The 25,055-nt window shown below is 38.8% G+C and overlaps 1 protein-coding gene across 2 annotated transcripts in view; it reads left to right on the forward strand.

Moving 5' to 3' along the window:
- CNTN3 (contactin 3) overlaps window positions 1-25,055 on the forward strand; it is a 339,179-nt gene that overhangs the window by 290,450 nt on the left and 23,674 nt on the right. For both annotated transcript variants that reach the window (XM_025377841.1, XM_025377842.1), the window contains 7 exons: window positions 6,839-6,956; window positions 7,833-7,991; window positions 8,091-8,240; window positions 9,684-9,754; window positions 11,389-11,623; window positions 14,358-14,473; window positions 24,408-24,594. In XM_025377841.1, coding sequence (XP_025233626.1) covers window positions 6,839-6,956; window positions 7,833-7,991; window positions 8,091-8,240; window positions 9,684-9,754; window positions 11,389-11,623; window positions 14,358-14,473; window positions 24,408-24,594 — 1,036 coding nt within the window. The remainder of the gene's footprint in view (window positions 1-6,838; window positions 6,957-7,832; window positions 7,992-8,090; window positions 8,241-9,683; window positions 9,755-11,388; window positions 11,624-14,357; window positions 14,474-24,407; window positions 24,595-25,055) is intronic.

Here is a 25,055-nt window from a genome sequence, read left to right on the forward strand (position 1 = left end):
TAGGAGAAATCAGAGCAATTATCTGAAGCCTTTTATACCTTCCAAGAAGAGTAAAGATGAGGAATATAATATCCCAAGAGTTTTAATAATTGTTTTTACCCTAACTGCTCATTAGAATCACCTAGAGAGTCTCCTCTTTCTAGTCCATTTTAATTTTTAATTGTTCTGGATGTGACCTAGGTGTTTCTGGTATTTTCTTAAAAAGATTTCCCAGGTGAATTTACAGTACAGCCAGCACTGAGAACTAATGGGTTTAGCAAACTGGATAGCACAGTGTTTTTCAAAACACAGACTCTGTACTCAACAGGTGGCATTAACTAACACAACATAGAATGAGAGAGTTATTCTATTTTCAATATTATTTCAATCATTTAGATTAAATCAAGGAGAATGGCCAAGGCGGGCAGATCACTTGAGGTCAGGAGTTCAAGACTAGCCTGGCCAATATGGTGAATCCCCATCTCTACTAAAAATACAAAAATTAGCTGGGCATAATTAGCCATTTTCTAATGTTTGTTAATCTTTAATTAACAGAGCAAAAGTCTCTGGCTCAGGGACTTTGACAGTGTCCAGCTTAGTGAGCATTTAAATGATTTTGGAGAGTGTCTATTTATATAATTTTCTACTCATTGTATTGATTTTGCTAGGTAACTATTATTTTGGTGAGCAGATTTCCATTTAGGATAAGAATATGCATTTTATATGTCAATTCCCATATTAAGTTGAAGAAAGTTAATCAGTTTAAGAAAAAATTAAGTAGTAATAGAACATTTGGTACTAGGATATGGCAAAAACAATTGTGAAGATGTGACTCTAATGATTTAAATGTAGAAAACACTGGGTTAAGCTTGCTGGGACAGCAGACTAGGCATCCTGAGATCACCAATTCCTACTCCATCAAAATCAACACACCCCACTGCCCAGAAGAAAAAAAAAAGAAATTCCCAAGTTGTTTTACATGAACTTGATGTTGAAATTACAAAGCCGATACTTTGAGGCACCGCGAGCACTTGACACAACCTAAAATATGCATGAAGTACCTTCAACCAAGTTTTTGTGATCTTTGATGTGTCACTCTTTTGAAACACTTATGATGGAACAGGCTGGGACTGAAAATCCTGTAATGGAGCAATTATTCCAGTTTATTGGTTCCCAAGAAAGTCGAGCAAATTTTGATATTAACTGATTGCATCTTATCTGTCTTAAATATCACCTGTTCAGACAACCATGTGACAGTTGAAATTGTTAATCAGTCAGAAAAATTAAAACTGTTTACAATGTTAGGGCCTGTTTTCATGTTTCAGTGGCTGTCAATTCTTTCTGCTTTTTGGATGAGTAGCGTCCATTAGTAACGAAGGTGCACTTGATGTAGCCGTTTGGCATTGGTGGGGGCAAGGTTTAATTTTTGTGGTCAAAAATGCAGAGGTGGGCCACGTCACCACCTATTCCTTCAGGGACTCTTACAGAGGAAAACACCAACCAGGTTCCAGAAGGAACTTACAGGTTCGACTGTTTTCAAGGCACCTGGAGATGATTTACATGTAATGTCAGGGTTTGGAAGGCAACCCAGTGAAGGGATGAATGATTAATATTGGAAGCACTGCAATAACAGGCTGTGTAAAGTGATTAAAAAAAAAAAAAAGGGGGGGGACTGCCTATTCAACCTCGGTTCCAAATAGCCGTCAAAATGTAATTTTTTTTCTTAAACTGGAAAATTATGCTTCTTGGCAGTCCAGCAGCAGCATTTACATTGAGAGTGCTTACTAGGGAATTCGTTTTTTACTTATAATTTATTATACTGAAAGTTCATACAACATTTGTAATGTTCAAGAGGGTCCCCTAATTCCAAAGTTTATTTTAAACCTTGATTTTAGCAGGTAACCTAATTGCAAAGTTTATTTTAAACCTTGATTTTAGCAGGTGGTAGATATCACAATGTATTTTCAGCCTACCTGTAATTAGTGATGATCTTTCTGCTTATTTATTTTTATCTGGTATGGGTTATCAAATCAGGTAGTGTTTGTTTTTTTTTTTTCTTTAGTGCAGAGTGGTTTTTAAATTACATCAAAAATTCCATTAGTGTCATCATCTAAGAAAATACAGGGGAAAAGTTAATCAGATCCTCTCCTATTTCATTTGATACACAGTGGATTTCCCCTTAGCATTTATTTCAATGATGCTTTGGCATACAAATCCATTTACTGTTAATACCTGTAACATATTATGGAAATATGATTTTTTTTTCTAAGAGAAGCCTGTATGATTAGATGGACAAATAATTGAGTAATAAAGTAATTCTAGCTAAGTTTAGTAGATATTGTAAAAATACAAGAAAGAAAAAATATTACTGTCATTAAGATGTAAATATGAACTTGAAGTCAGCTACAGTGAACTTTTTATTTTCTGGGGACAGACTAACAATTTGTGGATTAACTCTACGCCTGACATCCCTATCCCCTGCCCACCCCATTCAGCTCTCTATTGAGTTACTCAAATAAACCATGTTCTTACCTACCTTACGTCTTTGCACATGCCTGAGTATCCTAGTGTAGTTTATTTTTTTACCCACTTTTCTTGGACAACTTCTGCTCATATGTTAAATCTTAGCTGAATGAGCAGTTCACTGAAGCCCCAAAAAGTTCTAGATTCCCCCAATGTACTTTGAATTTACATTACATTATAATTTTACATTGATTTGTATAGTCATTTCATTAATGCCTGTCTTCCAACTCTATGCCCTATGAATATAAGGACTGTTTTTTTTCTTGCCTTCGGCATTGTATTCCCAGCAACTAAAGTAGAATAGTTGCGTTATAAACAGTTTTTGAATGAATGATCTTATTTTTAATAGGTGATGCTTTGGAAAAGAAACTCAATTTGTATGACTTAGAGGGTCATATCCTGCTTCTTACACTCAAATGTAAAATACTGGAATAGACCTCTCTCACTTCCAAAAACTCCTTTCCTGAGTAAATTGTGGACAGCATCATAGAAAAAAAGATGTGCTTTCTGGAAAAAAAGAATTACACTAGTGGGCTTTGAGGAGAAGTTTTAAGCAAAATAGAGATATGAGGAGAAGAAAATAAAGCTATGAATTTGCACCTTCTCAATTCTGGTCCTTTCTGCTTGAGGAAGTGGGTTGAAGTTTCGGAAAATAATGCAAACAAAGACAAACTAATTTAACAGATAAGCTATTTTTTATTCAAAGTATTATTAATGTTTCTAAGAATTTATCCAAAGATGGTTAGTGTTGTGTTATTTGAATTATTTTATACTCTAAAGAATGGCAAATATGTTTCTTATTATTTCTAAATATTAGATGCAAGTTTATTTATAAATATGGTAAATAATCCATCGAGTACTATTTCATCCCATTTCAACTAATTTTACTGAGTTTATTTTTGGACGTTTCTCTCTCATACCCTTTATCACATTTAATTATATTATATTTTTATAACTAACTATATTCTCTAACAATAGGAAATTGATGGAAAAAAGAATTAGTTTGATATGAGAGAAACTTCCTTTTGGAGTTTCTTTTACCTTTTTTCTTTTCTTAAATGCCTTAGAATACTCAATTGCATCTTGATAAGAAATGATAAGATATGCTAATAACATTTTAATTAAATTACTATTATTAAATGTTTAATTCCCGTGAAAGAAGTTGGAGTTTAGAATTACAGTCATGTTACTTGACTTCTACCATCTATGACACTATTGAAAGCTGAGCATTTAGGGGTATAGTTGTGCATAATCATAACTGCATTTTGGTAAGCATTGTATTCTACCAAGAAATGCACAAGTCATAAGAGGATAGCCCAATTAATTTTCACAAAATGAGCACACTCAAGTGACCAGCACTGAAAACAAGAAACAGAAGATGACCCACATCCTAGATGTCCTCATAGTGCTTCATCCCAAAACTACCATACCTCCAAAGGTAGCCACAATCCAGCCTTCTCATATGATCAGTCATGATCACATACTCCTTTCCATCTGGTTTATATCCTTCATGCTTTTGAAACTCAGCCATGTTGATCTATGTAGTTGCAGTTCATTCATTGTCGTGGCCTAATAGTATTTTGTTAAATGATTATTCCACTACTTATTTGTCCACTTTACTGTGATAGGGTAGTTTCTATTTTTAGCTATTATGGATAATAACTATAAACATTCTTATAAATGTCTTTTGGTAGACAGATGCATGCCATTCTGTAGGGTATATACTTAGGAATGGAATTGATGAGTCATAAATTACATGTATATCCTGCCTTCGTAGATGCTTCTAAACAATTGTCCAGAGTAATTGTACCAATTTACAGTCCTTTCAGCAGTGAGAGTTCCAGTTCTACATCTTCAGCAGAACTTGAAAATGTCTGTCTCTTTCATTTTGCCATCGTCTAGTCATGGTATATGCCACGTGACTTTAACCTTTGTGAATTATACTTTCTAAATTTGTAAACATAACTTGTTTCACATGTTTATACCACCTTTTTACCCTGACTTGAGTTTACATCCTAGAGAGCGAGGGCCATGTGTTAGACACTTCTCTGTCCTTGAATGAATCTAACATAGCAAGCAAGGCATGCACTTTTGTTAAGATAAATCTTGTCTCTGTGTAGTGCTCCCTTAAAAGATCATAGAGTGGGAGAAAGAGAGCATTAGAAGAGGAATAATGCAAATATGTTTTATTGATAGAGACAAAAAATAATGAGAGAATCTCTCTTATACTCTGTCAAATTTTATTCTCCATTTACGTATTCATACACTCAAGTCCATGTTGGGGCTGAAAAAAATGGTTTCCATTTCAACTCGTTTTGGTTAATTGCTTCCTTTTTCTACTGTGCAATGTAAAAGGATAATTAAAAATTATATTTCCCCTGACTACATTTCTTTAGGAAGATGGCTTCATTTTTTATGATGCAGACATTTCTCTCTCTTCACCTGTCAGTGCCAAGAGTGAACAGAAGTCAGAAGTCCACCACTAAACTTTTCCTTACTCCTTCTAGAAACAAAGCCAGCCATTGTGCCTAAAAGGTGTATCCAGATATGTGAGGACATAAAGTCCCGACACAATTCTCTTTTACCCAGATGCCTTCAAAATAAGCAAATAAAGGTTGGCAGGAATAAAAAGCTTACCCCAATGCCTTAGATGGCATTTACTACTAACAGTTCTTCACTGAAAATAAGAGATTTCTATAGAAATGATAATCAACCTCCTGTGAGTATATGGAGCTTGTAAAACCTGAAGAGTTTCTAAAGGTCAGCAAGCATTAAAGGTTTTTGTCCTGGGGATACATTTCTAAATAACCCTAGGAGAAGGAGAGGGAGAGACGGAAAGAAAAAAGTTTTAACTTGATGAAAGTAAAACATGCAAGCTTAACAGTTTCTGGATTATCATTTAATTACAACCATCAATCATTTCCCATCTGTCTTCTTCTAGTCCTCACAAATTTCATCTAAAACTATACAATACAACTAACAGAATATGTAACCCATTAAGAATCCTAAAGATAGGTAGCAATATTTAAGAAATTACTCTATAGAAGATTTTAGGAAATTCCCTAAAAATAGGATAATAGAATTCGTCTTGCTATATATACTACAAAAACTCAAGACTAAAACTCTTCTTTTAATTAATAAGATAAACGCTACTTATTGCTTCTTTCTCTTTACCAGACATGAACTGATGGTCATTTTCCAAGGGCTTTGGTTTTGAAATCATTTAATTACAAGTCATATTTTTACTAATGTGTGAAACTGACTTGCAGTTAGTCATTTTATTAACACAATTTTACATTCTCTTAAAATGAGGTCCATTTAACATTGAGCTTTTAGAAATATATTTGCCCTGTTAATTAGCTCTTGGGGAATGCCAGCAAATGTCTTTAAGGACAGCTGTTATTATTATTTTTTTTTTTGGATGGGGAGACAGAGTCTTGCTCTGTCACCCAGGCTGGAGTGCAGTGATGTGATCTCGATCTCAGCTCACTGCAACCTCCACCTCCCAAGTTCAAGCGATTCTCATGCCTCAGCCTCCTGAATAGCTGGGATTACAGGGGTGCACCACCACACCCAGCTAATTTTTGTATTTTTAGTAGAGATGAGGTTTCACCATATTGGCCGGGCTGATCTTGAACTCCTGACCTCAAATGACCTACCCGCCTTAGCCTTCCAAAATGCTGCGATTACAAATTTGAACCACCATGCCCCAGTAGCTGTTATTTTTAAGGTTTAAAATGTTTTAATTTCTTCTTCTTGAGGGGTTCATGCTTTCATGCTGACTGTCCCTAACTTCTGCACCCAAGGAATTAAACAGCTTTAGGCTTTTTAAGCTCCAATGTGTTCAGAAAAGTGTTTCAACCGTGGTAATCCCCTTGTCATGCTGCCTTTATCTCCCACTAGATACCCACATGCGTTCCTCTTCTTCTCAGGCAGATAATTGCAAAGGGTTTGGAACCAGAGAAGAGAGTTGAGCTGGTGCTGAGCAGTGGATATAAAAAGAAGTGTCACCCCGGTGGAAGTAAATAGACTCTGAGACTGTAATCTTTGCCCTTATTTATTTTCGAAACCATAAAGCCCAGGAGGAAGGTTCTTGTTTATTTGGCTACAGAAATCTTTGACTGCAGTCATGTATGGTTTTTAACTTGTTTTTATTTCCATACATTCCATTACAGCAATCTGCTCTCTTATACCACCTTAGTTTGCTCCCTAAATACAGTTTTCATTGCGATTTGTTGTTTTTGGCCATAGACTTCAAAATTCTTTGTGTTTTTTGTTTGTTTGTTTGTTTGTTTGTTTTAAATAATGGTATATTCATTACCTGTTTTCCCAACAGAGTTCATCTGGTGATTTAATGATCAGAAACATTCAACTGAAACACAGTGGGAAATACGTTTGTATGGTGCAAACAGGGGTGGACAGTGTTTCATCTGCTGCTGACCTCATAGTAAGAGGTAAACATTTATGCCTCCTTGAGTTTGTAACTTCACATCTTAACAGCATTCGTTACTGGAGGAAAAACCGTGATGAGATAGTATGTGAGCATACAAGTTATCATATTGATTTCATCGTCCCCACATAGACCACAGAATATGACAATAGGGGTGAGTGCTAATTCAAAGAAATAAAAATCTCAACTCTGCCCTTCAAATAGCTCTCACTGTAATTGGCATTCCACAGCTGCTGCCAAGCTGATGTGTTTTTGAGCATGTCATTAATTCAGTGATTGTATTTAATTTGAGAGAGAATATTGTGCAGTGTGTTTGCTTCCAGAATAATCAGGACTTGGGAATAATTGTATGTAGGACAATTTTCTAAAAATAGAAAAAAAGTATCAGGATTATTCAGAATGACTGGGAAAATTTGCCAACCTGAGCTGCTGTCCAGGATACTGATTTGCTACTGGGCTGACAAATAACCAGAGTATATCATGAAATAAAACACATCTAGGTATCAGATTGGGAACTACAGAGATACACCAGTGGATTAAAGGGAAAGGCATCACACCAGGAGTAAAGGACATTGAATTTGGAAAGGTACAGGAATCCTGCTGAACAGAGGCTTTTAAAAGTGAATATCATCTGCAATCAGAGAGTATTATGGTTTGGGAATTACTGCCTCACATCCAAATTTAAGATCTAACAACAGAAATGGGGGGTAGAGGGAGGTAGTTGTTCTATTATCAGGTAAATGGCCTTTGCCCTAAGTGTTTTTGAAATTGGGAAAAGTCAGAGACATTGAAGTGGTCATGTGACATTCTCTTCTCTTTGACAGGAGAGGATGACATTTATGTAATTGCTACCCAATGTTTCCATTTGTGCCTTCCTTAGGTTCACCTGGACCACCAGAAAATGTGAAAGTAGATGAAATTACAGATACAACAGCCCAACTCTCTTGGAAAGAAGGTAAAGACAACCATAGCCCAGTTATATCCTATTCCATCCAGGCTCGGACACCTTTCTCCGTGGGTTGGCAAACCGTCACAACAGGTAAAGGGGGAGAGGCAGAGGTCATCTGCACACATACAAATGGATTTCAAGTCAATGCTGAAGCATGAAGACTCTTACCTCTCAAATATTCCTTTGTAGTGCCTGAGGTCATCGATGGGAAAACACACACAGCCACTGTAGTTGAGTTAAACCCATGGGTGGAATATGAATTTCGGGTTGTAGCCAGTAATAAAATTGGAGGTGGAGAACCAAGTTTACCCTCAGAAAAAGTGAGAACTGAAGAGGCAGGTTAGTGTTTTTGTTTTCTGAGTAATGGGTTAATAGATTTCTGTGTACTACCATTTCCCTTGGCCCTGAACTCCAGGCCAGCAGGGGGTCGGCCTCAATAATCCATTGCTGCAATTATCTGACCTTTCTAATGGCAAAACTGGCCATATGGCATTTGTCAAAAGAAACACGTGTAAGTGATTCTGATGTAGTGTGACATTTCCAAGAGTTCAGTCCATTGTAAACGATCATTAGTGCATGTTGAGTGAATATGTTTTTGTCACTTAAGGTTATAATTACTATCTGACATAGTTACCCTGTTAACAAGGGAAGTGCTGTTTTCATTTATAACAAGCATTGACAAATTGGTAGGATAATGACATTTGTGAGTTCTGCTGCTAGCAAATCTCATTTTGCCACCAAGCTCAGTGAAGGAGCTTAAACAATTGATGAATAGGTATATTTTGTCATTTCAAGTGTTGAATTAAGAAAGAATCATTGATAAGAATTTCCACGTGAGACAACTATTCACATAGACCATAAGACTGCTTTTATTATTCTAAAAATATCCCAGCATTAAAACTCAAACTAGAAAGTGTACATAGCATCACATTATAGGGACAACTGAGACCTAAAGACTTGCCTTTTCAGGATCTGTAATATTACTTAATATTAACTAAAATGAAGTTTGAAATAGAGCTGGTAGATCACTTTAGGAACTCAGCTAAGACGGAAGTCATCAAATATGTTTCAATAATTTTCATGATGCTATTTTACTCAGAATAATGCACATAATGTTTATGCTAGGAAATATGAGAAATAGAGGAACTGTGCTTGCCCTGGTGTTCTGGTCATTTGTTCACACTACACATATTTTAGGGAGCATCCTCTGTGTGCTCAGCACTTTCTAGATACTGCAAGTACAGCTGTGACCATACCAAAGACCCACTTTCATGGGACGTATATTCTAGTTTTGTCCTGGGGTTCACTAAGGCTAAAGTTCTCAGTGTGAGAATCTGATGCCCCTGTGAAGTTTATAAATAATACCTCAAAACAAGATTCAAGGGTTTGAGTTTGGGTCTTCCTTACATGTAGCCAATGTTGTTCTCAGAATTATATTCTACTTGAAATAGTCACAAGCTAAACATTCATGCTGGATTGATTTCCCATCATCTCTGGTGAATCACTTTTTCTTGTTTTATTAACTCTCATACTAGCAAAGTATCTTCCAACTTGGTCATGTTTGTTTGAGAGATTTTGAATTTTTTTATGATTTCATGTAAATATGTTGTTTGATGATCTCATAAAAATATGTAAATGTATGTACGTACATAAACATCCATATGTATGAATAACGTGCCAATGATTAAATTATTTTAAATATTTTTAAAAATTGCATTGTCTTTTAGATAAATGTTACTTAATGCAAGTACCATTTCATCTCTGTTTCTCTGACCTGTACAGTTCCAGAAGTGCCCCCTTCTGAAGTCAATGGAGGAGGCGGAAGCCGGTCTGAACTTGTGATAACCTGGGATGTAAGTGTTTGGGCAGCATCTTCACTATTAGGGTGTTGCTGTTCCCATGATCTTTGTGGCTTCCCAGGTGGTGGTGCTGGGGGTGTGGTTGGTGGGTGCTGCTGCTGCTGGTGGTAATATAGGTGGTGGTGGTGGGGTTAGTGGTATTGGGGCTGGTGGTGGTAGTTGTAGCCATAGTAGCTAATATTTTTTATGCTTTCTCTGAGCCACCCACTGTTCCCAGCATTTAGCATATATTTTCCTCATGTCATCCTTGCATCAATCTACAGATGAAAATACACAGGCTCGGAGATAAGAAATAATTTGCCCAGGGTCACCTGGTTGGTAGACGTAGGGATGAGTTATATTGTGGCTGTTGCCCCTCAAGCTCCCATTATGACTTTCCAAACAGCCGTGCAGCCCCCACTGGTAAAGGCACCTATTCCAACAGGTGCTTGAGTTTGTTTCTTTCCTGGCCATTCTCTCAGCCCTTGGTTTACATCATCAGTAGGAAAAAGGTTAATTAACAGGTTTTAAGTCAAAAAGTACTAGAATTACCTGCGTCTTTTGAAGATGTTGATGATGTGTCAATAAAATTTTTGACATGACTCAAATATAGCTTTGAGTTTTTCATTAATATTTTTTTTTTCCTTTTTTTTTTGAGGCAGTCTTGCTCTGTTGCCCAGTCTGGAGTGCAGTGGCATGATCTCAGCTCACTGCAACCTCCACCTCCTGGGTTCAAGAGATTCTCCCACCTCAACCTCCCAAATAGCTAGAATTACAGGCACATGCCACCATGCCCAGGTAATTTTTATATTTTTAGTAGAGACGGGGTTTTGCTATGTTGGCCAGGCTGCTCTCAAACTCCTAACCTCAAGTGATCCACCTGCCTTGTAATTCATCAATTTATAAATTAGTATTTACTTCCCTTTTTTTTTTTTTTTTTTTCTTGATGGAGTCTCTCTCTGTCGCCCAGGCTAAAGTCAGTGGCATGATATCGGCTCACTGCAACCTCCACCTCACAGATTCAAGCAATTCTCCTGCCTCAGCTTCCCGAGTAGCTGGGACTACAGGCGCATGCCACCACGCCCGGCTAATTTTTGTATTTTTAGTGGAGACAGGGTTTTGCCATATTGGACAGGCTGGTCTCAAACTCCTGACCTCGTGATGGCCGCTCGCCTCGGCCTTCCAAAGTGCTGGGGTTACAGGCATGAGCCACTGTACTGGGCCCCTTTTTATTTTATTTTTTTCAGTTTTACTTCATTATGCTTAATCACTAGTCCAATGTTTCTTCTCATAAAGTCAATATTAAGAATTAGATAATTTTTATTTGACTTAAGAGATCAGATATTTTCAACTGAAAGTATATCTTACTGTTAGAAACTCAGATTTGAACCATAAGATGATCAGCTGTCTGAATAATCACAGAAAATTCCAGTTTATTATCTGGATGGCTATGAAATGGTGGCATATGTCTGTTTCAAAGCAGCTGGCATGACTCTCCTGCTGATGTTTTCCTCCTTTTTTCATCCAACTGCTTAATACAATGTAGATGATGATTTGATGACTTTTACAAATGCCTGTGGATCACAGCTCCATTCATTTTTGCCTTGCCCTTATAAGTAAGGGTGATTCAGTGTGTCTTTCCTTTATAGCCAGTCCCTGAGGAACTACAGAATGGTGAAGGTTTTGGGTATGTTGTTGCTTTCCGCCCTCTTGGGGTTACCACCTGGATCCAGACAGTGGTGACATCCCCTGACACCCCAAGATATGTCTTTCGGAATGAAAGCATCGTGCCATATTCACCATATGAAGTTAAAGTGGGTGTTTATAATAACAAAGGTGAAGGACCATTTAGCCCGGTGACAACAGTGTTCTCTGCAGAAGAAGGTATGGAAAACATGACTGTGTTTCAGCTCTGCCTAGTAACAATTATTTGTGCTCCAAAAACGGATATAGAGTCTCGTTTTGACTTCAAATATGTTTATTCCAAAGAACAATGATCCAAGTAGTAGTTAGATTCCCAGTGCAAGTGATAAATATCAATCATAAATGACTTGAAGTGTAAGACTTAATGGATAGTTAGAGGATGTAACTGTGAAAGGAAAATAAAACCTCAGGACCCCAATTCACTAGGCCAAAAGGAAAAAATTAAGCTGAATGCTGAGTCATGCAAGAAAATGCTTTTTCTTTATTCCTAACCAGATAGCTACAGATAAAACGTTAAATCTCTCTACAGGTAGCTACTCTATGTTCGCCTTGCCTTATGTAAAGTACTGATTTACTGAGCAGGAGACCTAATTGATTAGCCTCCTATCTGCTCTTTTTCCTTTGCAACATGCAGATTACCATACCCTTCCTCTTTGCACTCCAGCCCACTCTAAATATTAAAGCCCTCAAATTCAATCTTTGGAAATGGACACAGACCACAGACTGTTTCTGTGAACCCATGCTTTTTGGTTTTTTCTTTTTTATTTGTTTTCTTCTGGGCATGTCGTTAACACCTTGGTACAATAAATTCCAAAATTGATTGAGACCTGTCTCAGAACATAACCATCAATTTAAAAATCTGTTTTGAGGAACACTTCCTATGTTCCAGTTTGTGAAGCAAGGAAAATCACAGCCTTACCTTGGGGTAATAAAAATATACACCTTGGAGCTACCCTAGTCCTAAGTTGTCCAGTGGTTCCCATGGCCTGAGAAAGGGATGTTACTGAATGAAGAGTCAGGAGCAGTGGTATCTCATTCAACACATATGCAATGTGCAGGTTTGAGGGATATGAACCTGCTGGTGGAGATACAGACATACTTCACTCTGGACCATTCCATTTCTTTGTCTTTCTTTTATACCTGTCTCAGATACTGAGACATCTACATTTTGTCTCATGACCGCTTTAGAAAATAATCAAGGTAAAAGAATTATACAAAATTGCCATTTCATAGATCAGCAACAACTATTGTAGTTTTTTGTAGTTCTACAAAAAAATAATAATAATAAATGGCAGAAACTAACATGTATTCAAGTTTTGCTACCCGCCAGACATTACCTAATTTGATATTTCAGATAAGAAATATAGGCACTATTATTTCCCATTTACAAATGAGAAAATGGAAGCCTTATAAAAGAGAGTAATAAATTTGCCAAAATTCCTAATAGTGAGTGGTACAGCCAGTATTTTAACCAAGGGCCTTTGCCCTTAACCATTCTGAGCTCACAAAATATATCAGTGTCTCCCCTACCCTCCAGACCTGACAGTAAGTTGCAAAAAGTGGTCCGCAGTTGTCATTCCTAAGAATAGTAAGTAGAGTTGATTTTTCTTTGGATCCCCACCCCTCTTCTTGCCTTCTCACTTTCCGTTGAGTTCTGAGAGGGATTTTTTTTTTAAAGGATTATAAAAGTCTTTGCAGAAGAGTCTTAAATTCATAGCCAGACCTCATTTCTAAGAGTTGCCAGGGATTGCAAGGGCAAGTGAGAGGTCTGGGGAGTGATGGCAATTATCCAGGGAGTTTTTGGACACTGTTTACCTGTGCATCCAGGACCTAGGTGCTGGCAACTGGAAAAGAGGGACAGCCACAGCTTCTTACCCATTGTTGCCTCCTACCCATTGTTGCCTCCCTCATTTTCCTTCCCCTGTTACCATTTTTGCTCCCACTGAAGGGTCAGCTAAAAGTCTTTTTGTTCAAACATGAGAAATGAATTGGGCTTACCTAAGGAAGAAGCAGAAGATTTCTGTGAAATCTACTAGGTTGTCTCTGTGAATCCAAGGGAGAGTTATGTAGTAAACCTCACAAAGAACTTTAATCAGAGAAGCCCTGAACCTCAGAAAATGGTCTGCTCCTCTAGAGCACCTGCACTGGATCAGTGGGCTCCAAGTACTCCTCGACTCTCCAAACCAAGTTTCAAATTCTCAGGAGAGAAAATCTAAGAGGCCCCACCTTAGACCAGGAATTCATCTCAGCATCAAGCCACCTTGTCTGAGAAGCAGGATCGTTTGACAAGAGAAATACACCTGAACTGGGCCCTGAGAGGGGAGAACCACTGTGAACCCCATAGAATCTCAACAGTGCTTATTACAAAGGGGGATCTTCTTACTGTGTAACAAACCACCTGCATTTCTATCTACTCCTTCAAAAGGACATGCCATCCACCACATTTCAGTTGTCCGTTCTGTAGGCCTCGCTAGAGAAGGTACTCACTCAGTGTTTATTGTGTAAATGAGCTTTACTTAACCTAGACCTTTGTTTGGCAAAATGAAAACTAAGTAGCATTTGTGGACAGGAAAGTTCCCAAACAGTAGGAAAGAGATAAAGGGAAGGAAATAAAGACAAGGTGAGGATAACACAGGCAAAAAAAGGAAGATAAGGAAGATGCCAAAAAAGAGGTGCAAGGGAGGAAAGTATAGGTTGCCACAGCTGTTTAGCAAGGAAACGCCTTTGGCTATGATGCCATCTTTTCCTAAGAAACAGAAACGGACCAGTGTCTCTATTTTCAACATATGGTACCAGAATATTTCATAGAATTTTCAAGTATGTTAAAATGCTTCTATAAAAATAAGAACGTTAATATATGTTTTAAACAAACTGCCAAAATTATCGTCATATTTCAATTTCTGCTTCCAAACAGAGCCTACAGTGGCCCCATCTCAAGTCTCTGCAAATAGCCTATCTTCCTCAGAAATTGAGGTTTCATGGAATACCATTCCTTGGAAGTTGAGCAATGGACATTTACTGGGCTATGAGGTAATTTCTTTTCTGATTAATTCATGTATGTGTGTCACATGCTACTTTGTCTCCTTACATTTGAAATCCTTAACAATGACCTCTTATTTGAAGTCTATCTTTGGCTGAAATTTTTTTATCAACACATTGTTTCATCTGATGTTCAATGCATACTGAATTTAACCAGTTGAATGAAAATAACATTAGTTGGAGTAGAAAAGGAACAACAAAAGAATATGAAAGGAAATCATGTATCATGTGGGCCAAATATTTTAGATGGGTTTACTAAAAAATAAGGGTGAGATTGAACTGCAGTATTAAGTTCATAGAGTACTTTCGTCAACAGGAAGTCACTGTCCTCCAGCTCTTTGTCTTCCTTTCTTGGTGGCTTTGTTACATTGTGGAGTTCTTTTATAGGCTCTAGAGAAGCCACCTGTCTGTAAGATACTTTGAGCCTTCAAAGACCTCTCTGTTTAGTGAAATAGGATGAAACATCTGAAAGAGAGGATAATGTAAGACCAAATATAATGAAGGTCTGACTAGGTCACTCAAACAGGAAATGTTTGCGTTGTCAAGAAGGATGGGACATATTGAAAGTCTTTATAAGGGTGGTAAGGCTTAACAGGACTTTCAAGGGAAAGTAAGTAAAGGTGGAAGGAGTGGAAAACATTCTGGATTAGGTATGGCATGACGGAAAAGCAGAGTAGAGGCCTACCTGCCAAAGGTTCCTGTTTGAAAAGGTGACTTCAGATAGGCACGGGAGGACCAGGTCACAGGTAGCTTTAAAGGCTAAGAAGAACCATTTGAACTGGGTGCCCTATTTAGTAGTGAGCAGTTAGAGGAAACTGGGAGCAGTAGAGCCAAGAACTGGCAAGATAAATAAAATGCAAAGAAGATTTTGCCAACAATGGCATTGTGGGATTCATAGTTGTGATTTCATCCCACCCACAGCTGTCTTCTTATGAAGCTTCCCTCCAGGCTTCCCTGAGGAAGTGTGTAACTCCTGATTCAGTGGCAGGCTTACATGGGCAGGTTTGCATCACAGGACCACGTACCCCTCCACTTGCCAACACACCTTCAAATGAGAGCTCCAGGGTGATCTCTCGATCAAATGTAAATGCTCTGTGGACTGTGAAGCCTAGCAAGTCAGATTCTTGTTTGAGATATTTAAATAAGAAATATACAGATTATAATTAGTGAGTGTAATGCAGTAGTGTGTCACATTTGGGGCTCAGTTCAGACTTCTCAAACTAAGGCCATGGACATGCAGGACAAAGCTAATCTGCAGAGATGAAATACACTCCCATGCAACCCTAAAGAATGGAGGAGACAGGGGCTCATGGAACCTGCAAGAGGGCAGAATAAGTCAGGTGTGGTGGCTTGCACCAGTAATCCCAATACTTTGGGAGGCAAATGTAGAAGGATTGCTTGAGCCTAGGATTTCAAGACCAGCCTGGACAACTTAGTGAGACCCCATATCAATAAAATATACAAAAATTAACCAGGCATGGTGACACATGCCTGTAGTCCTAGCTACTTGGGAGGCTGAAATGGGAGAATTGCTTCAGCCCAGGAGGTCGAGGCTTCAGTGAGCCATCATCCTGCCACTGCACTGTAGCCTGGATGGCAAACTGAGATTCTATCTCAAAAAAAGTGGGGACAGCCAGAATAAAATAGCTCTTTGACAGTCATTCAGTTCTCAAATGACTTGGCTTTATTCTTTTTCATCATGTTACCTTGCCCTTCTTTTTAATAGATTCTCTTTATATTTGAACTGCCTTGAGAGAGTTTCTGTTCCTTGCAACCAAACAAGCATTGACTTGAATTAATATTAGCAAATTAAGAAAAGAAAGGATAGGGAATAGAGCAATGATGCTCAGAGTGTGGACTGTGAAACTCCTACAGCAGAATTACCTGAAGGTGTTGTTAAAATTGAGCTCCCATAGCTCTCCCAGGACCCACTCAATCCAAACGTTTAGGACTAGGTCTTGTTAGTGTATATTTTTAGTAACTATCTGTAAAGAAACATCTTCCTGCACACTTAAATGTACTAAACACTGGTCTTGACACAGAGAAGCCTGATCAGAGACAGAATAGTCCAGACTTAAGGAAGAGAGAGTATGAAGAAGTAAAACACCACATAAATACAGGAGAACAACTTAATGCGCATCTTAAAGGAAGCCAAGAATAGCTGGATGGGGCCGGGCGCGGTGGCTCAAGCCTGTAATCCCAGCACTTTGGGAGGCCGAGACGGGTGGATCACGAGGTCAGGAGATCGAGACCATCCTGGCTAACACGGTGAAACCCCGTCTCTACTAAAAATACAAAAAACTAGCCGGGCGAGGTGGCAGGCGCCTGTAGTCCCAGCTACTCGGGAGGCTGAGGCAGGAGAATGGTGTAAACCCAGGAGGCGGAGCTTGCAGTGAGCTGAGATCTGGCCACTGCACTCCAGCCTGGGCGACAGAGCGAGACTCCGCCAAAAAAAAAAAAAAAAAAAAAAGAATAGCTGGATGGAAGATTTCTTTAATTCCATGACAATGGATGTAAGCAATGAAAGATGATGGGGAGCCAACAGTAGCTCCCTCGTGATTAGAGAACTGGCAGTGACATTGGCAATGGAGGTAAAGGTATATGGGATGGAAGGAGCACAGCTGTAAGGGAGTGTGACTCTGAGGCCATTCCATAGCAAATCCCAATTCTACCACTTGCCAGCTGTGTTGGGAAAATTACATAAACTCTGTGAGCCTCATTTTCCTCACCTGTAGAATGGGGACAATAATAGGCCTAATTCATTAGGATATTGGCAGGATTGGATAAGATTAGGTATGTAATGAGGTTCTCATAATTTCTGGCTCTTTATTTCTTTATCTATCTATTTTTGAGACGGAGTTTCCCTCTTGTTGCCCGGGCTGGAGTGCAGTGGCGCGATTTCAGCTCACCGCAACCTCCGCCTCCTGGGTTCAAGTGATTCTCCTGCCTCAGCCTCTCGAGTAGCTGGGATTACAGGCGCGCACCACCACACCCAGCTGATTTTTGTATTTTTTAGCAGAGATGGGGTTTCTCCATGTTGGTCAGGCTAGTCTTGAACTCTTGACCTCAGGCGATCTGCCTGCCTTGGCCTCCCAAAGTACTGGGATTACAGACGTGAGCCACTACACCTGACCAATTTCTGGCTCATCATAATAAACAGTCAGTAGGTGTGAGACATTCCTCAGAAGAATTTTTGAGATATTAATGTATCTATTTCTCCCCAGTAAATATTCTGTAGCAAATAATTGACAGTAAGCCCCCTTAACTCAAGGGATTATGCCAAAAGCTATCAAAAGGAGTTGCCTGCAAGACACTTCCCTTCCTAGCTTTGTTTCAAAAGTTCAGGCCATTAGGGAGATTGTTCCATGATTCTTGGAGGGTCATAGGAGAGAAACTGCAACTGAGGAAAACATACAAGAGAAATTTCCAATGGCATTGGCAGAAATAAATGTCTGAAGCTTACAAAGCCTCCTGGGGCCTACATCTTTGTAAGGCAGTGCCCAGGTTGATGGCAAGATTGAACAACTGTGTTTCCCACACTCAGCAGTGATTACTCACTCACCAAACATGGCCTCCAGCTGCTAGAAGTAAAGGGCTCAAATCAAACACAAAAATAAGTGATCTTGGGGGCTTTGGGAAGGGAGGCCCAGGAATGACTATGCCTGAATCTCCCATTAGCTGAGCAGGATATGGGATTCAATGTTTGATCAAATTTATTTAAAGAAAATAACACAGCTGGGCGCAGTGGCTCACGACTGTAATCCCAGCACTTTGGGGGCCAAGGTGAGTGGATCACAAGGTCAGGAAATCAAGACCATCCTGGCTAACATGGTGAAACCCTGTCTCTACTAAAAATGCAAAAAAAATTTTAGTAGAGAGGAACACTTTTACACTGTTGGTGGGACTGTAAACTAGTTCAATCATTGTGGAAGACAGTGTGGCGATTCCTCAAGAATCTAGAACTAGAAATACCATTTGACCCAGCCATCCCATTACTGGGTATGTACCCAAAGGATTATAAATCATGCTGCTGTAAAGACACATGCACACGTATGTTTATTGAGGCACTATTCACAATAGCAAAGACTTGTAACCAACCCAAATGTCCATCAATGATAGACTGGATTAAGAAAATGTGGCACATATAAACCATGGAATACTATGCAGCCATAAAAAAAGGATTAGTTCATGTCCTTTGTAGGGACATGGATGAAGCTGGAAACCATCATTCTGAGCAAACTGTCGCAAGGATAGAAAACCAAACACTCTATGTTCTCACTCGTAGGTGGGAATTGAACAATGAGATCACTTGGAAACACAGGGTGGGGAACATCACACACTGGGGCCTGTCATGGGGTGGGGGAAGAGGGGGAAGATAGCATTAGGAGATATACCTAATGTAAAAGATGAGTTAATGGGTGCAGCACACCAACATGGCACACGTATATATATGTAGCAAACCTGCATGTTGTGCACATGTATGCTAGAACTTAAAATGTTTTTTAAAAATAATTAAATAAATAAATAAAAATACAAAAAATTAGCTGGGCGTGGTGGCGGGTGCCTGTAGTCCCAGCTACTCGGGAGGCCGGGGCAGGAGAATGGCGTGAACCCGGGAGGCAGAGCTTGCGGTGAGCCAAGATCACGCCACTGCACTCCAGCCTGGGTGACAGAGCAAGACTCCATCTCAAAAAACAAACAAACAGAAAAGAAAATAAATGAACACATATGGCACTCCTCAGATGGGAGACTGACATGCACACTCACCGTGAACAGTGTTGTCCTTTTTGGAAATCATGACAGGATCATAATTCTTGACCTGGTTGTAACTTGTAAAATAGTTAAGAAAAATAAATGGAAGAATATACATGAATGGCTTGTGGGATTCCAAGCAGAACAGAGTGCTAGCAGTCACTGGTGGTTGTTGAACAGCTTAGGGGCAGGTAGATGTTGATTGTTTAATATAGTCATGCACTGCATCATGATATTTCAGTTTAGGACAGACCATATATACAACAGTGGTCCCCTAAGATTATAATACCACGATTTTACTTTACCTTTCCTATGTTTATGCATGTTTGAATATACAAAAATGTACCATTGTGTTACATTGCCTACAGTATTCACTACAGCAACATGCTGTACAGGTTTATAGGTCAGGATCACTACGCTACACCATCTAACATAGGTGTGTAGTAGGTTATACCATGCAGGTTTGCATAATTGCACTCTACGATGTTCACACAATGCAACAACCATCTAATAATACATTTCTCCGAACATATCCCTGTCATTGTAACACGTAACTGTATATAAATTTAGGTCAATAAGAAGTCATCCAGATAAGGATATTTTATAAGAAAGTAGAATTCCACCATTATTGATCACACCAAGAAAGAGAGTTTCACTGAAAGACAGAAAATTTAAAAATCCTCATAGAACCATCACAGTGTCTAGTTAAGTCCACACCACTTTAGAATTAGACAAACCTGTGTTCAGATCTGCTTATAGGTTGAATATAAACTCTGCAAGGGAGACATTAACTCAGCCTTTTTCTTTGTTCATCTATCCCCAAATGCCTGGAGTAGTTAATCTGACATACAGGAGGCATGCAAAAAATATATGTTGATTGAATAACTGCAGTTTGGGCTCTGCTACCCTGTTGCTGTATGTCATTGAGCAAGTTGTTCGAGCTCCCCAAGGCTCAGTTAAAATAGAGATAATAATAACTCATAGCATTGTTTGCAAATTAAATGAGATAAAGCAGCTATTGTCAAAATGGCCCAAAGAGACTCAGGGCTTTCACTTTTCTGTTTTGAATATTGGGCTTTGGGATGAGATTGTACTGAAGAAAAAAAAAAAAACAATGAAGTAATATATAGTAATGTAGCACAATCCCAGTGTGGGACCCAGTGGCCACCATTTCTAATGCATGCTGATATTGCCGTCAAAGTGGAACACAGAAAGATGAGAAGAGCTATGGCAAAATGGGACTTTCTTGAAATTAATTACAGGTTGAAATGCATTGCCGCTTGCCTGTTTGTAAAGAGTAGCAAATAGAATGTCCAAATGTAGCATGAATACAGTATTGAAAGGAAACAACGATTAAACATTTCTTTCCCAAATGCTTGGTAAGTATAAAGAAAAAGGAAACAAGTTGAAAGAAGTACTAATTGGGAAAATCTTACAAAATAATCTGTGTAATTATACCAAGATAAAAATATGTCTTTTCTTAGTTTCAGTAATGATTTAAAAATTAACCTTGGGTGGGGGGAGAAGGACTTGGCAGAGTATTTAATTATCAGTCGTGTGGCTAACTTTCTGGGTTGCAGTTTCCCCAGTTTGGCTTTAAAATTGTTAATAGCTCCTGCCTTTCTCTCATCTCAGTGAGGGTTGATCATGTGCCATGTGGCATGCTGAGCACACATCATCATTAGCATCTCGACTAATTTTCTTTCTGATTTGACCAAGCAGTAGTTGAGAAGCTCATTTCCCTGGGCTCCAATTTATTTCATCAGCTAAGCTGTTACACTCAGGCTCAGATCTTTTCTGGTGCCCTTTTGGGTAGGAACAAGAGATACAGACACGATGAAGAGAGGCAGAAGCCTTTAAGTTCATGGATCCTGGGTGCCTGAGGAATGAAAGCTCCCACGTTCTAGTGCAGTATCTACAGTCCGTTTCTTTAAAGTCCTTCTCTGTTTTGAAAGAACCACATTTGAGAGAATGACCTTGATAGATGATTAAAACAAGTCTACACTTGTGAAATGATACAGATTAGCATATTTTGGAGGAATCAATTTTTTTTTAAGTTTGGCAGAAGAACGTAAGTAATGTGCCATAATAGAATGCCAAACTTAAACTTCATTGATGCCTTCTTCCAGCCTCCTGTTCCAAACAGCTGTACAGAATATGTTCCTTTTCAATTAGAATGAAAAAAGATGCAGGCCAGGCGTGGTGGCTCACACCTGTAATCCCAGCACTTTGGGAGGCCGAGGAGGGTGGATCACCTTAGGTCAGGAATTCGAGTCCAGGATGACCAACGTGGTGAGACCCTGTCTCTACTAAAAATACAAAAATTAGTCCGGCATGGTGGCTGTCACCTGTAATCCCTGCTACTCAGAAGACTGAGGCAGGAGAATTGCTTGAACCCGGGAGGTGGAGGTTGCAGTGAGCCAAGATCGTGCCATTGTACTCCAGCCTGGGCAACACAGTGAGATGCTGTCTCAAAAAAAAAAAAAAAAAAAAGAAAAGAAAAGAAAAAATATGTCAAATATGTGAGTACTTTTTTTGAGACTATGAAAATCTCCCTGGAAAAAAAAGACATATGCATTAGGTCTAATTCTCTGAAATTGGGCAAAGAATTCACTCTAGCACAAGTCAAATGCATATGGAAAAATAGGATACAGACAATTGAGGCATACTGAAATAAATATGACAGGCACAAATGCATTCAAGTGTGTATAATACAGACTTTTGAAGAGGGTCAAAGGGTTGGATTAACTGGAGAGAGCAGTAGCAGTAGCCTTTTGTGAGTGAAGGTTGCCTAAATGGTGCTGTATTCTTTATTAGGCAAAGATATTCTGTACCAAATGGTGGCTCAACACTGGGGGAATAAATATCCCAGCCTCTCTTTCCTTCCATCCTCCCATCACCAGCATCCTATTACTTACACCAAGTGAGAAGCCACAGGGCAAGGGAGCCAGACGGACAGTAGTTCATACCAGTCAGCTCTCCTGGGGACTGACAGCAGAGTGAAGAAGAGTGGAAGACAGATCTGGAGTTGTCTTCCTAAAAGACATTTCATGCATTTTTACCTGCTTTCTATTTATTTAAATGTGTCTGGTCTAACTGCTAAATTAAAATATTTGTCTCTGAAAATCTATAAGTATGAATATAATTCTTTTTGTCCATTAACAGTATTTCTGATTCAATAGCTATTCTTTAATGGCTGAAAAAATGCCATTTTAATATATTATTTTTATAAGCTGCATTTCATTTTTAAATTTAAATTAAGTGAAATCTCTGATGCAGTGGTATTAAGGACTCTTCACAATAGGAACATATTTTTTTGGAAAAAACAAATTACTGGAAGTAATAGAGATATTTTTAATTCTGATATTTCTCAATTGTGTTTCTGTTTACTTACCCAAATAAAAATATATTGGTTTGTGAAATGGTTTTATGATTCTGAAGGCAAAAAATTGTATTGCCTCCTCAATAAATTGGAGTTTTGATGTTTCCTAGATGAATACAATATTGAGAATTGAATACATAGCCTGGTGAATCTCTGATGTAGGAAGGAGGGAGGCATTTTTAAACTATGTTCAGGCCATTCAACAATTCAACAGCAGTTAATGGTTAGTATGTACAGACTTTGCTGCGAGCAGTAAAGCTATGGTGATAACCAAGACAGACAAGCCCCTGCCTCAGGTGTGTGAATCCACCTTCACATCCTTTCCCTCCTGCTGTCTGCTGGGTGAGGAAATGCAGTTAATTTCTGTCCCAGGTGCACATCCTCACTGGCAAACTAAGGCATAGTCACCCACGACTGCTCAAGAAGATAGCCTTTATCTCTCAGGTGTCTAGCAAGGAAAAATGATTGAGAACCACAATTCAGTATTAACAACCCCCCTCCCCTGGAGTGCATTTGCTTTTTATTTTTCCTACTCTAAACTCAGAGTGAATTTGCAATGGGAAAATTGCTGCGTTTATTCAGTTCTGGAAAATTCTCAGCCTTTTTCCCTTTGACTATTGCTTTTTCCGCAGTCTCTCCTTCTGAAACTCCAGTTAGAACTTTTCATTGTACCCTCAGTGTCTTTTAAGTTTGCTTTTGTAATTTTTGTTTCTTTGTACGGGCTCTGTTCTGGGTTAATTAATTCCCTTTTCCACCATAAGTCTTCAGCTTAATTCTATCACTGATTTTATTTTTCAAATAATTGTAGTTTTTTAGGTCTAAGAGCCCTGCATGTTATTTTTCAAATCTGATTTATTTTTTAAATCTTCTGTCATTGCATGGTAGATTCAGTTTCTTCTTTAATAAATCTAGATATTTTAAACAGAGTTATTTTAAACTTTGTTTCAGATCAGCATATTCCAGCTCATCTTCCGCTGGTTGGGTCTGCTGACATTTTCTTGCTTGCAAGGTTCCTCATATGCTTTGTAGTATTTGTCTCTGCTTATCTTTTGTAGATGCTACCTTCATGTTCTGCCAGTCTTTCAATCTTACATTCACTCTTTTCTGAACAACTACATTTCCAAATTTTGTTCCTTCAGCCTAGATGCTTTTTCTTCTCCATCCCTGTACTGTAGTTGTGCCTATCAAATCCAAATCAGCATAAAGTTAGTCTGTTCTTTCAGTTGTAGTACTTTGACTATTTAAATCCAAAACACAACTGAGAAGGAAAGTGGGGCATCTTTTGTATTTCTTTCTTAACGTTTCCACATTTTTAAAAAATGATCTGGCCTTATATAAACATTTTTGAACAAAAATGTATAGAACATAGTAATACTTACAGAAAATTGGCAATATTAATAACACTTTGTTCCTATTTTTAATTATATATATACACATATATACACATACATATATACACACACACACATATTTATATATATGCCTCCCTCCTTCCTACATTTCCCTTTCATTCTCCCACTTATAATCTCATAGTCTGGCTTGCTCAGCACTTGTTCTGTTTGAATTTATCTGGTTCATATATTTATTTGTTCATTATTTTTCTCCTCCTAGAGTCCCTTTTCTCTGTTGTGACACACAGCCTAATGCAGCATCTAGCACATAGTAGGTCTTCAGTAAATATTTGTTGAATAAATCAGGAAATAAATCAGTGCCCATTTTAATGAAAATCACTTAATGGAAAGGGCAGAATTTGTTTATGCCTTCACATGTTTGGTGTCTTCTGCCCACCAGGTGCGGTACTGGAATGGTGGTGGAAAGGAGGAATCATCCAGTAAAGTGAAAGTGGCAGGAAATGAGACATCAGCCAGACTACGGGGCCTGAAGAGCAACCTGGCCTATTACACAGCTGTCCGGGCTTACAACAGCGCCGGCGCCGGGCCCTTTAGTGCCACAGTTAATGCAACCACCAAGAAAACGCGTAAGTATATTCTGATTTATTTAAATGGTAAGGAAAACAGTTTGCAATAAAAATGATAGCCTTCTATATTATTTGAAATGGACAACCCACGTCATTAATCTCACTAGATTATATAAACCTAACTCCGGCCGGGCGCGGTGGCTCAAGCCTGTGTAATCCCAGCACTTTGGGAGGCCGAGACGGGCGGATCACGAGGTCAGGAGATCGAGACCATCCTGGCTAACACGGTGAAACCCCGTCTCTACTAAAAAATACAAAAAACTAGCCGGGCGAGGTGGCGGGCACCTGCAGTCCCAGCTACTCGGGAGGCTGAGGCAGGAGAATGGCGTGAACCCGGGAGGCGGAGCTTGCAGTGAGCTGAGATCTGGCCACTGCACTCCAGCCCGGGAGACAGAGCAAGACTCTGTATAAAAAAAAAAAAAAAAAAAAAAAAATAGCCGGGCGAGGTGGCGGGCGCCTGT

Source organism: Theropithecus gelada, chromosome 2 (genome assembly GCF_003255815.1).
Source record: "Theropithecus gelada isolate Dixy chromosome 2, Tgel_1.0, whole genome shotgun sequence".
Lineage (NCBI taxonomy): Eukaryota > Metazoa > Chordata > Mammalia > Primates > Cercopithecidae > Theropithecus > Theropithecus gelada.